The 14,535-nt window shown below is 39.1% G+C and overlaps 1 protein-coding gene across 3 annotated transcripts in view; it reads left to right on the top strand.

Annotated features, from left to right (window-relative positions):
• Nucleotides 1-14,535, top strand: part of SLC9A7 (solute carrier family 9 member A7) — a 151,250-nt gene that overhangs the window by 76,460 nt on the left and 60,255 nt on the right. For all 3 annotated transcript variants that reach the window (XM_088794886.1, XM_019717411.3, XM_019717412.3), the window contains exons 4-7: nucleotides 1,839-1,915; nucleotides 4,362-4,474; nucleotides 13,662-13,767; nucleotides 14,104-14,245. In XM_088794886.1, coding sequence (XP_088651012.1) covers nucleotides 1,839-1,915; nucleotides 4,362-4,474; nucleotides 13,662-13,767; nucleotides 14,104-14,245 — 438 coding nt within the window. The remainder of the gene's footprint in view (nucleotides 1-1,838; nucleotides 1,916-4,361; nucleotides 4,475-13,661; nucleotides 13,768-14,103; nucleotides 14,246-14,535) is intronic.

Below are 14,535 nucleotides of genomic sequence, written 5' to 3'. Positions count from 1 at the left end.
TAAGCCCGTGTGCATGCATGCACGTGCATGTGTTTTCACTTTTTTTCTATAAACATTTTTTTATTATTTTCTGGTATACAGAACAACATAATGATTAGTGATAACCCCAAGTCTATAACCCATGTGACATCATACATAGCTATTACAATACCATTGACTATATTCCCTATGCTGTACTTTACATTCCCTGGCTACATGTATGTGTGTGTGTGTGTGTGTGTGTGTGTGTGTGTGTATATATACACACACACATAATTATAGTTGGCATTCAATATTACTTTGTATTAGTTTCAGGTGTACAGCACAGTACACCTGAATTAGGAATTTATATAATCTGTGAAGTGATTCCCCTGGTAAGTCCAGTACCCATCTGATACCCTATTTAGTCTTTACCACATTATTGACTATATTCCCCATATTGTATTTCACATCCCCGTGACTATATTGTGACTACCCATTTGTACTTTCTAATCCCTTCACCTTCTCTACCAGCCTTCCGGCCCCCCTCCCATCTAGCAGCCATCAGTTTTTTCTCTGTATCGATGAGTCTATTTCTGTTTTGTTTGCTTATTTATTCTGTTCTTTAGATTCCACATACTCATATAAGTGAGATCATATGGTATTTGTCTTTCTCAGTCTGACTTATTTCACTTAGCATAATATCCTCTAGGTCCATCCATGTTGTTGCAAATGGTAAGATACACTCCATTGTATAAATGTACCACAATTTCTTTATCCAATCGTCTATTGATGGGCATTTCAGTTGTTTCCATATCTTGGCTATTGTGAATAGCACTGCAGTAAACATAGGGGTGCATATATTTTTTCGAATTAGTGTTTTGGATTTTTTGGATAAATACCCAGGAGTGGAATTGCTGGGTCATAAGGTAGTTCTGTTTTTAAGTTTTTGAGGAACCTCCGTACTATTTTCCATAGTGGCTGCACCAATTTGCAATCCCACCAACAGTGCTTGAGGGTTCCCTTTTCTCCACATCCTCCCCAACATTTGTTGTTTGTTGATTTATTGATGATGGCCTTTCTGATAGGAGTGAGGTGGTGTGTGTGTGTGTGTGTGTGTGTGTGTGTGTGTGTGTGTGTGTTAAGGCAGCCAATGAATGTATGGAATCATTGAGAGGATTCCAGTTTTGCCACCTCTTTCTGAATAATTGCTAGGTCTTATATTGGTGTAGGTATATGAACTTATATACATATATAATGCTTATAAACTTGCCCATCTTAAATGAAGATAGCTATTTCTCATTTATTCGTATCTTTTTCTATTGTTGCTCTTTCCCAGGCTCCAAAGATTAATCCAGATGGATATCAGGAGACATCGTAGATACCATGAGCAGATACTTAGGACACTCTGTTTTCTGATGCTCAATTAGGCAGAAAGCTCCTTAGATGGCACTTTCATATTTTATTAGTTTCAAACTTATATCTGTAATGATCTTCTAAGGTACCACTAGAACTGGAAGTGACTAGCTGACTCACTAAAGTAAAATGGTTTGGGTTAATCTATGAAAATGATTGGTCTACTTGCACATGTGTTCTCATTCTCTCTCTCTCTCTCTCTCTCTCTCTGTAATTTAATATAATTAACTGGAGTAGTCTGAAATTTACTAAACCCTTGCTTGCTTGCTCAGTGATTGTAAGACAAAGGCTATTTTAAAACCATGATGTTTAAGACTAAATAGCATTATTCAGGAGTAACTTCAATTATTACTTGATATAACAAAAGTAGTAAATAAAGTTTCACATTTTAGAGACTGTTAATGTGTTTCTAATGCTCACTGTCAAAAATCACAATGTGATTTCTGCTTTTTTGTTTTATTCAGAGACACTTTTTCAGAAATCTTGGGTCTATTTTGGCCTATGCCTTCTTGGGGACTGCCGTTTCCTGCTTCATTATTGGGTAAGGGACTCTTTGTCATGTAACCTAATTAACACATTTCCCAAAGAGATGAGATTCACATGGGCCCACAGACTCCAGTATTTTTCCCTACCTTTACTGAGATATAATTTACACGTGACATTGTGTAAGTTTAAGATGTACAGTGTGTTGCTTTGATACTTTTATAAATTGATTACCACCATAGCTTTAGCTAACACCTCCATCCTGTCACATAGTGACCATTTCTTTTTTTTTTGTGTGGTGAGAACATTTGAGACCTACTGTCTTATCAACATTCAAGTATATGATACAGCATTATTAGCTATTATCACCATGGTGAACCTTACATCCCTAAACTTGTTAATCTTATTACTGGAAGTTTGTACTCTTTGAGTAACATCTTCCCATTTCCCCAACCCCCAGTCTCTGGCAACCACCAGAGTCCAGTATTTTGAGATTTATGATGAAGTCAGTTAAGATCTAGAGCTACATTGTTCAGTGTGGTAGCTATTAGCCATATGTGGCTATTTGAATCAAAATTAAGGTTAATTAAAATGAAATAAAATTATACCTAGTCCCCAGATCTTGGTTTCTAATATCATTCTCCAATAAAAAGCCCTTTGCAGAAATGGCTGATTCTAGGGCTGGGGTAGCAAATATACAAGATGAGAATGGAGTATCTTGTAATGCCAAAAAGTAAGAAGTGCTCAGAAAACAAAACGATGTGGGGGCATGTCAAAAAGACACAGCCAACCTGAAAGCTCCCTTAATTGCCCAAGAACAACAAAATAAATAACATTGTATTGGATCATCACCCAAAGTATAAAATAAGTATCTCTGAGTCTATACTGATATACATAAACAATTGGGTGAATAAATAAATGGGGGGGGAGAAGTGACAAATGTCCTGTTCAAAATAATTCCAAATAATTTATGTATATACATTCCCTCTCAAGGAGATAGATTAAAGAGATGTGATAACTAAATGTACTGTGGTATCCTGGATGGAATCCTGGAACAGAAAAAGGACATTAAGTAAAAACTAAGGAAATCTGAATAAAGTACAGACTTTAGTTAATTAAAAACATTAGCTGGAAAGCTGGAGTTAAAGGTTAGGACCCTTTTATGCCACCAAAAAAGAAGGGGCTTGGACATTCTCCTTTAAGAGAGACAAGCCATTAAAGTGTGACAGGTTAGGTAACTGGCACTGGTGATGATGGGAGGCAAGATGGGGAAAAGGCTGCCAGAGAGAAGTCTATTTCCCAGATCTAAGCTATGGTAGAAGGAAATGAAGAAGAAGATGTGGTTTCAGGAAATATTTAAAAGGCAGATGAAAGAAGCCTTTGATAAACAACAAAGGACAAATCACATCTGTATCATAGAGTTACTGTGAATTAAAATAGAACTGTTTAAGTGTTTGGAATAGTGCCTGCCACACAGTAAGCAAGCATTAAGGTATAGCTATTTATTCTCAAAAGGATTCAATTCTGCAAATAGTTCTTGAGCTCCTAGCTTAGTCAATCTACTGTTCTAGGCACCCAGAATGCAGAAGTGAGCAAGGCCATGGTCTCGATCAACAAGAATTTTATTATTTGAGGGTCAGCTGTAGGGTACAATGAGATGAGTCTATTCTGTGGTTATTTTCATTCCCCTGACCCCTACAGCTACCACCACCACCACCACCACCACCTCCCCCCACACACACACACATGCTTGGTAACATGTATAAGGCCTTTTAACACTCCTCACTCCCAATTTGTAAGTTCTCCTGTAGGAAAGGTGCTCTGGCCAAGTTGAACTATTGAACTAGGTGGTCCCTCTTGGGCGATATCACATTCTGTACAGCATAAGGAGGGCTGCTGCTGGCCTGCCTAATCCATGTAAAGGATGAGAGGCCAGGTATGTCAGTGGGTACACTGATATTTTAGTAGGATGTTTAGAGAGTTTTGCTTCTTTTTCCTTCTTTGAAATAATTCTTGACAGAGAAGGTTGATCATGTGAATCTTCGTGGCTAACCCATTTTTTTCTCTCTACCTTCATCCAGTTCACTCATTTCCATGACTTTAAACACACCATCTTAGAATCCTGTGAGTTTTGTAGCAATTTAGTACACATTATGCAGGGTTCTTTCTCTTCCTTTCTTTTCTATTACCCAGTAGTTTAAGGTGCCTTTGTTGCTAATTGAGGACCATACTTTATGGTTGTATATAAGCACATCTTTTTAAAATGGAGTGTTCAGATGTTTCAGCAAGATGACATGAACTGCAAACTATTACTTGGTGCCAAAGTCTTATTGCACATGTTCCTGGTAAGTGTCCAGCCACAGCAGTTGCCTGGTATTTTTACGACTCTCCCTTGAAGTACAGTGTTCTAGTACCACTGTGCTTGCGTGTTTGCTAGGTTACTCACTTAGAAGCGTTTTCTTTTCCTTTTTCCTTCTGACATAGTTTACCTTCCCTTCTTACAGAAATCTCATGTATGGTGTGGTGAAGCTCATGAAGATAGTGGGACAGCTCTCAGATAAATTTTACTACACGGATTGTCTCTTTTTTGGAGCAATTATCTCTGCCACTGACCCAGGTATTTGGATATTTGGCTTTATGGTTATGATATTCCATTATTTAAATCTTAAAAAGTTCAGAGCAATCAGGAACTTTTGTTGCAGTACAGAGACTGTAGTATTAGCATGAAATAGTGGAGGAAGAGACCAGGAAGTGGTCTAACAGACTAGATGGCTTTTGTAAGAAAGACATGCATTTCCCTATTTTATTATTATTATTACTATTATTATTATTATTATTATTAATTGTGATAAAAACAAATAACATAACATTTACCATCTTAATAATTTATAAGTGTGCAGTTCAGCAGTGTTAGGTATATTTGCATTGTTGTACAATCAACCTCCAAAACTTTTTCATCTTGTAAAACTGAAACTTTATACCCATTAAACAACTCCCCACTTCCTCCTCTCCCCAGTTCCTGGCAACCCCCATTCTTCTTTCTGTCTCTATGAGTTTGACTCCTCTAGGTACCGCATATAAGTGGAACAATACAGTATTTGTCTTTTTGTGACTGGCTTATTTCAATTAGCATAATGTCCTCAAGGTTCATCCATGTTGTAGTGTGTCAGAATTTCCTTTCTTCTTAAGCCTGAATAATATTCCATTGTATTTATATACTGCATTTTGTTTATCCATACATTGGCCAGTGGACACTTGGGTTGCTTCCACCTGTATTTCATTTTACTCTTTCATTTGAATATGTTTAATTTGGTCATAATTTTTACACTTAGATTGTCATCTTTTTCAATGTTCTGCTTTTGCGTTCTTTTAGGAAACATATTATTTGGTTTAAATAATACCTTTTCTTAGTGGAAATGCCCACTGGTACCTGTAGTGAATGTAATTTAATTTGTAAACTCCTTTGTACAATGTTCCTGTATGACTGCACACTCCAAAGTTGTTCTATACATAAATTTCTTACCTTGTATTTTTCAAGTGTTAGTTGAACCAATTCTTAAAAGCTAACTCTAATTCTTATTATATGTCCTTCCTCCCCTGCAGCTCAAAACCAAACAAACAAACAAAAAACTCTCCTCTGCAAGTTGGAACCCGTAATTAAATCAGTTTGCATAAAGTAGTTACAGTTACATTCCTTCTTCTAATGTCAGCTATTGAAGGGACACCTTAGGGAAAGAATTTACGGAGAAAAAGCTGATCCTGTCCTAATAGTGGAGATGGGAAGCTCTTCTCAATGTCTGTGATGCCCTCTAACATTCTGGGCAGTAATGGTCTTAAAGATACTAAGATTCCCTCCTGCTTGTACACCATGCCTCTTGGGGGTCCTCTCGGTCAGTGCTATCCCAGAAACCTTTGTGTGATGATAGAAATGTTCTGTCATCTTCCCAGTCCATTATGGTAGCCAGTAGACACATATGACTTTTGAGTACTTGAAAGGTGGGGTAGTGCAAATGGAAACTAAATTTTATTTTATGTTAAGTAATTTAAATTTAAATAGCCACGTGGCTGTTTAGCACAGCTCTAGACAATTATGTGCTGCTAAAAAATCTTGATATTCCAAAAACCTCTGACCTCTCTTATCCCCATATTTTATTACAAACACTCTAAGTAAATTGATATTGAAGACTTGGCTGGTTAAAGCACCCTGGTTTGTGAAAAGAATGTGGGATGGAGAGTTGCAGGCAGAGATTTTAGTTCTACCCCTGTTAGTCATTGACTTGGTGTGCTGCGCACACTTTATCACTTCCACGTCAGTTTCCTCATTTACGAAGTAGGAATATTGGTACCTATTCCCTAGGCCTATTGTGGAGATTAAATGATATAACACATGTAAAGCATTGAGCATAGCATCTACTAATTATGTTGGTCTCTATCCACATCTGGCTCAGATTTCTCTGTTTTCCACATGTTTTTGGTTTTTTTTTTTTTTTTTTTAACATAAATAACAGGTCATCACAACCCCAGCATGTTTCTAAAGAGCACTGTGCAAAGTAGCTTTGTTATTTTAATGCTACCGTGTCTGTGACTATTTCCAAATATGTATCTACTGAGATAGATTCTTCATACGTCTAAGAAAGGTAGTTAGTTTCCCTGAAAGTATATTACTAACTATACTCATCTATAACTTTATTACTAACTTCTTACTAGCCCCACCAGCAAGCAAAGGGAGGTTAGTGTAACATGAAGATTACTGATACTGTTTTCTGAGCTATTAGTGTTGCTTCATTTAATTGGATAGAAAGGCTTCTTTTTTTTTCCAGACTATCTTTGTAATTGTTTACTTCACTTTAATGTGTCCATCCTGTGGTAGAAAATAATGGAAGGCATTACCATGATACACCATTTTTATTTGGCCTGTGAAGATTGGCATAGTAAGGGTTTTATATAAATTGAAAGTTCTAGAAAATTGAGAGTTTAATCTTATTAAACATCAGGACATTAACTTTAACTGCTTTTTAATGGACACCTTTCTGAAATGTAGAATTTTTTAAAAGATTAAAAATGTTTTACCAGCTTCCAAAAAATCTGTTGTTTGAGAACTTGGGCCTTAAGAGAGATAAAAACTTAAGGGTAGAGTTAGAGGGGACCATAAAACCAAATTGACTACTTGTGTCTAGTGCATCAAACAAAAATTCTGGTATTGGGATATGCAGTGATATTGACTGATAGGAAAGAATAAGTCTTTGTCCCTGATTACACTGTAGTTGGCTTGAGACACCGGTCTTTGGTCTTCTCATTGAAGGGAACACCATATGTATAGAATTGTGGAGGCTGATCTGTGACCAGAAGCCCTTGCCATTCTGTTATGTGTTATGGGTGCCATGTGCCATCTTTGTAGACTGTTACTTTAGATGGATCCACAATTCAGGAGAGAAAATGAAATTTCCAACCTGTAATGCATTCCTAGGCAGCTACCAGAGAAAATGAGTACTATTCCTTCCTGTGAACCATTATGAAATGACTTCTCTCATTTTAATTCTGTCACTTTTATACCCCTCGAACCAATCAGGTCTACTCACAAGTTTCAAAATCTGTGATCTGTGTTGTCAAAGAATCATTCTCTAGTTGCATAACCCAGGCTGGTCAGTCTTTGGCTTGTCCTTTGAGATTTAGTTCAAATCGGCCATCTGCCTAGTTATCCTTCCCTCACTCCTTCAGTTACTTGCTCCCACAGCTCTTGAGTCGCATCTGTTTCGTGCACAACAACACTTGCCGCTTTGTACTGAGTGTTCACAAGTGTCTAGGTGCTCTTTAGTACACAGATGAAGTGTTCCGGAAAAGTTAGTTGTATGAACAAATTCAGGTTCTTGATTTTTCCTTCTTCCCCTATCTGCTATTTTATTTTTCCCACTGCTTTTTAGATACCTGTACCAGTGGTCTTCAGTCAGTCATTGTAATTTCTTGGTCCATGTCCAGTTGGAAATAGCTGTTGTGACCCGGTTCTCTCCTACTGTGGGGGAGCAGTCTGTTTACTCCCCACCTGTAGAAGCCACTTACCCAGTCCGTCATCCTCCCATCACCTTCCGGGTGTCATCATCTGTATTCCTCATTTTGATCAGGCACAGCCTTGCTCAGGAGGGGCATGGCAGAATTCCTGCCCTGTTTTATAATGTGATGGGCAGGAAGAATGAGAAATCAAAATTCAGAGCAGCCAAATTCAGACCAGTGTTGTTTAACTGTTAACTGTTATTGTTAATCATGCAAGTTGGCCTTCACTGTCATGGATAAATCAGTTAACTGCACATATTTTTTTTACTATTGGTTAGTAGTATTTTAGGAGAACAGTGTTTAAAAGTCAGAAGAACTTTTGAAAATCATGTAGCTCAAACCCTCACTTTACTAAAATCTTTAGACTTTGCTGTGTGCTAAGTTGTCATATTCAGTTGTTAGCTATGTTGGATGCTTCTGTTTGCCCCTCCAGATTTACTCGCCACCTTTCTCCACTGTCCTCTCCATGCCGGGAGGCTGACTTGGATGGAAGCTTTCAGAGATTCCTTTGCCTTCTCCTTTCCCATTGGATATGTTCATGGAGGAGCACCTGTGGGAGACTAGAAGGAGGGTGGAGATGCAGGGTCCCTGTGGGTTGGCTGTGTTCCTTGATCAAAGGTCACAGCTCCTGTCAGGCGACCCTCTCCACACAGCTCCTGGTTCTGTCAATAACTCCTTCCCTGGACCCTTTGGGCATAGGCATAGGGATGGTATAAAAGCTCTCCCTTTTCAGCCTCAAGTACTGCCCTGTCCCTTGTGGCTTTCCCATACTCTGCCCACACTTCTATAAATACCCCTTTATTAAACACTCCTCAAATTGCTCAATTTGAGGATGCCATCTGTTTCCTGCCCGGACCCTGACTGATAACGTCCTGGGACCCAGGTCTCCTGGACTGCCAGCTCTGTGCTCTGTTTATGGAGATTAGCCTCTAGCAATTGTGAGTCTCTGAGTGACTGATGTGAACAGAGGCCTCCAGTGCCAACCACCAGTGGACATGCTGTATGAGTAACACATAAAACTTCTCTTGGGTTCAACCACTGAGATTTTAGTAATTTTGATAGTGCAGCAGAAAGCAGCCCCTCCTCCCCCACCCGGGTCTGTTTTCTCATCTCTGAGTTGGGGTAAATGGTAGTGCTACCCACCTAGGCTTTGATGAGGACTAAATGAGATTATAAAATGTTTAGTATAGTGCCTGCTTTGTGGTAAATCCTTAGTAATTGTTTTTATTATCATTGTTAATTTTTCTTCAACATTGGTCTAAAAACAAGACAATTCTTGTGTCATATACAGTTGACCTTTGACCAACACAGGTTTGAACTACGTGGGTCCACTTATACATAAATTTTTTTTCAATAAATACCTGTATTGTTTTCAATCTGAGGTTGGGGTCTGTGGATCAGGAAGTCCAACTCTATGCACTGATCTATGCCATTTTATATAGGGGACTTGACCATCTGTGGATTTTGGTATCTGCGGGGGATCCTGGAACAAATCCCCCACAGATCCTGAGGGACAGCTAAGTTTTTGGGGAGTCAAAAATTATCCATGGATTTTTGGTTGTGCAGGGGGTCACCTCTAACCTCGACATTGTTTAATGGTCAACTGTAATGATAAAATACTAAAGGTTTGTGTTAGGGTTCTTCAGAGAAACAGAACAAATAGGAGGGTGTGTGTGTGTGTGTGTGTGTGTGTGTGTGTGTGTGTGTGTGTGTAGAGGGAGAGAGGGAGGGAGGAAAGGAGGGAAGAAGAGAGAGAGAGAAAGAGACAGAGAGACAGAGAGAAAGAAGAGAGATTGAGATTATAAGGAATTGTCTCATGTGATTATGGAGGCTGAGAAGTCCCAAGATTGGCAGTCCAAAGTCCTGAGAACCAGGAAAGGCAATGGTGTAGTTCTGCTCTAAATCCAAAGGTATAGGGAGACTGATGTCCCAGCTCAAAGACAGCCAGGCAGAGAGAGTGAGTTCTCCCTTACTCTACCTTTTTGTTCTAGTCAAGCCTTTAACAGACTGGATGAGTCCCACCCACATTGGGGAAGGCAATTTGCTTTACTCACTCTACTGATTCAAATGTCAGTCTCAACCAGAACCTCACAGACACACCAGAATAATGTTTAACCAAATATCTGGGCACCCCGCGGCCCAGTCAAGTTGACACATAAAATTAGCCATTACAAGTTTTATTCTAAGGAGCCCAAATATTGTCCATGTAATAAATATCCAGAAAATAAGAACTTTTTAAAGCCTAATCCCTAAAGATTGTTCCTGTTGTGGAACCTGATACACTGTATTTAAGGGTGGAGGAAAGAGATTGACATTTTGTTTTGAGTTATGAAGATGACATGTCCTTTAGGAACTAAAGCTGCTGGTGATGCCCCCTGTTAATGTCTGGTTCGCATCTGAATGCTTAGAGTAGTAATTTTATAGCAGCCTAGATTTATAATTATCTAGAGCAGCCTCATGATATAGTCGACATTTTTCAAATCCAAATTATTCTTTGTTTACCCTCAATAAATGAATTATCCGTTTTGAAAAGGAAGGCATGATGAGGGTAGTGTAGTTTTGGAGTCTCCCTTAATCCCTAACAAAAGTAGAAAAAGCAAGACAGCAAAAGAAAAAACAGATGCACTGGCTGACGAGTATCCCCATGAATCCCAACTATCAGCTGGTGGGGTCAAACCACCAGCAGCAGTGACACTTATGGATGGGAACAGCAGTTGTGCAGGAGGAAAGCGGAGGGGAGAAGAGGGGGCTCTGATCATTTTGACTGTCAGGGAACCATAAATTTCCCACAATAGCCATACAATAGGAGGGGCCCCACTGGGAGTAAAGAACTTCATAGGCATATCAGGTAACAACAGTTAAAACTAAGAGGTGCTTTACAGGCTCCAATTGGAGTGCGGACAAGGTGACTGGAGGAGGTGTGAGGCTGCTAGCATGACCGGGGCCTGCAGAACATACCCAGTGAAGATCTCTCTGGAAATCACTCCTTAAAAATGAACTGCTAGGACCATGGACCTTGATTGATGAGGGGTTAAAGGAGAAAGAAAGCTCAGGTACTGTGTTTCCCTGAAAATAAGACCTAGCCGGGCAATCAGCTCTAATGCGTCTTTTGGAGCAAAAATTAATATAAGACCCGGTCTTATTTCACTATAAGACCGAGTCTTTATAATATAATATAATGTAATGTAATATAATATAATATATAAAATAATACCAGGTCTTATATTAATTTTTGCTCCAAAAGACACATTAGAACTGATTGTCTGGCTAGGTCTTATTTTCGGGGAAACACGGTACTGGTGGAGGAGGAGACCAGAGGAAGTAGATCTCAGAGAGTGTTGGGGAGGTGGCTATACCCAGGGGCCATGTTTTTAATACTTCAGTGTAAAACCAGAAGAGGGAGCCCTAGAGCCACAAAACTAGGAAATCTTTTCTTGGTCTTCTACCCCTGGTCACCTCACTTAATATGAGGATCAGAAATGGATTGAGGTTGGACTTCATGCAAACATATTGTAAGAAAAAATGAAGTTAATCCTGCTGAATAATGAAGTTACAGATAATGAAGTCATACCAGAAAAATAGGGTCTCAAGGCAGACAACAAAATTTTATTAATATTCCAACAGAAGCTAAAGGAAATTTCTAAAATAATAAAAGTTATGAAAAAACTGTATACATCAGTATTGGAAAATTTAGAAATGAGAGGACTAAACAATAGGGCATTATGAAAAGAGAGCCAATAGAAAGGAATGGAGGGGAAACCCGTGGAGTAGAAGAGATGTAAAAAAGTATTTAAAAAATAATTTTTAGAGACGCCTGGAGTGGGGAGTGGGGAGAAACATTTTAAAATGGGCAAAACCAGATGATAATGTCAAGGAATATACATTGGGTAATCAAACTGTAAGGAAATGCAAGGAAGCGATTACTATGAAATCAGGTTAGTGGTTAGTATTGAGTGAAGGAAGGGGTTTGAGATTGGGATAGAACATAGGGGGTGGAGTTCCAGGGAAGCGGGCAAAGTTCTATTTCTTGAACTGGATGATGGTTACAAGAGTGGTTGGCTTATAACCCATTTAGCTGAATATTTATTTGGTTTAGTTCTAATTGTATCAATTAGTAATGCTTTTGGCTACAAATAACAGAAAAACCTGGCAGTACCAGCTTAAACAAATAGCTGTTTGTCTTGGCTAACACTCCCCAGCTGATGCCATGGCTCCTGCTACAATCAGGCGTCCAGGCGCCTGGTCTTTCCAGGGCACTACTCTTGCATTTCCGACACACATTAGTTGCTCTTTGGAGGCAAGATGACCGCACTGCGTCCAGCCTCTCCACCCTCTTCCAGGCAGGAAGAAGTGGCACTCAGTGTAAGGAAAGCTGGGGGAGTGAGTTTTTAGTTTTTAAGGGCCTAATGGTAGAAACAAAGTACGTAGAAGAGAGTATTAGGTTGGTGCAAAAGTAATTGCGGTTTAAAAGGTTAAAAACGTGCAAAAACCGCAATTACTTTTGCACCAACCTAAGGGTTAGGTGTGAATACTGAGAGCGAACCCTGCCTGTGTGTATATATCTAGAGCTGTGGTTCTTACCTGGGGGGTGATTTTACTCCCCAAGAGACATTTGTCAATGTCTGGAGCCATTTTCAGTGTCACAATTGGGGTGGGGAGTATCTTGTGGGTAGAGGCCAGGGATACTGCTAAGTATCCTTCAATGCACAGGACAGCCCCCTACAACAAAGAATTTTCTGGCCCCAAATGTCAGTGGAGCCGAGGTTGAGAAACTCCAAAACCATTTTGGGGGTCCATAAGGTCAAACTGATTTAATAATAATAGCAATACATTATTTGTCATTTTTACTTTCATTCTTTAACAAGTGTACAGTCAAGTGGGGTTTTCTAGAGGCTGCATAACGTGTGATACTGACTATGTTAATCCAATGCAGAAACAGAGATGAGAACCGTCTGCCTTTCCTTAATCCAGATGTTAAAGAGATTTGAAAAAATGTAAAACAATGGCTCTCACTAATTTTTTTGTGTTTTAGAAAATATAATTATTTTTCATTTAAGTGTTTTATGTTAACATATAATGGGTTTATTAGTAATTTTAAATGAATAAATGTTTATTTTTTTCTGTTTTATTTAATACAGGAAATATTGATAGCTATAGTCTATAAAACTAAAGCTCTTTCGGGGCCTCAGTAATTTTTTAGAGTGTAAAGGAGCCCTGAGGCCAAAAGTTTGAGAACTGCTGGTCTGGAGACTAGCTGATTTTTAAATACCTAAGAAATGTGGAATGTATGAGCAGTGTAATTATGTATAGTTTGTCAAAAATGAATGTTTTCATTATTTCATAAACCTTTCTCTGTGCCCTGACCCTCTGCTGGGTTCTGGGAGTACAGCAATCAATAAAATAGGATGTCTGCCTTCCAAGAGATCGCAAGCCACCCTTGGAGCCAAATCACATTAATTGTGATTATTTTTAAAAGTTCTGTAATACAGGTGTTTTCAAAGTGTGGTGGGGTTACAGTGGAAAGTGCAGTATTTCAGTGCAGTGTTATTAGAATCAAGCATTGTCTCACAGCTTATTCAGATTAGGAAGATTGCCATTTTTGTTTCTGCCATAGACAGACAACCTGTCTTTGATTCCCTGACTGTCTCCCACACCACCCAGTCCTGCTAAAGATAGGAATTGCCTCTATAAATTTGTTATCAATGGCTTAAGGTCAGAAACTGAAACTAATTTTGTGCTTTTGGCTCTTTTTTTAGTGACTGTACTGGCGATATTTAATGAGTTGCATGCAGATGTGGACCTTTATGCACTTCTGTTTGGAGAAAGCGTGCTAAATGATGCTGTTGCCATTGTGCTATCATCGTAAGGAACAATATTTCTGCCCCGGAAGAGAGACCCTGGCTTCCCGAATGCTCTGGGCTAAATTCAGAGGCCCATGTTAAAAGTGTCAAATATTGAATTGGGTGTTTTTCTAAATGAGGTTTTTCAATTTTATTGATAAAGTTATTTTGCTTTGTCCTGTTGGTAGGGGTCAGAATGCTGGTAACCAGCATAACATGGTGACTGCAGATTAAGTTAAATGAATACACTGTGGGGAGTGGTTGGCGAAGTGTAGATACCTATGTTTGCCGGTAGTTTTAGGTACTAAGGTGCAAAATCAGTAATCTTTTAAAACTTTCTCTTCTTTTTAAACTACAGGTCTATTGTTGCCTACCAGCCAGCGGGGCTAAACACTCACGCCTTTGATGCTGCTGCCTTTTTTAAGTCAGTTGGCATTTTTCTAGGTATATTTAGTGGCTCTTTTACCATGGGAGCTGTGACTGGTGTTGTGACTGCTCTAATATCCTTTTTGTAGTTTCTGCCCCTGCCTGGGTATGATTATATGACATTCCACTTGCAAAAAAGAAAGTTCTCAGTTCTTCCTTTCAGAAATTAATCTTAAATGAATTGTCCCACTGGGGCTTGGGGGCTCCTGAAGTGTTCCTTTGGTGAAACATGACAGACAGTCGAGTGCCTAGCTAAGGGTCTGAGAAAATGTTTGGGAATGCTACTCTAGGCTTAGCTCTGCCCACACTTTTACATTTTCTCTCCCTCCTATGAACTGGTTGGAGATGAGAGGTCGGGGAAGCA

Source organism: Rhinolophus sinicus, chromosome 18 (genome assembly GCF_057876585.1).
Source record: "Rhinolophus sinicus isolate RSI-liver-muscle chromosome 18, RSI-T2T, whole genome shotgun sequence".
NCBI lineage: Eukaryota > Metazoa > Chordata > Mammalia > Chiroptera > Rhinolophidae > Rhinolophus > Rhinolophus sinicus.
This window is presented reverse-complemented; position numbering and strand designations above follow the sequence as displayed.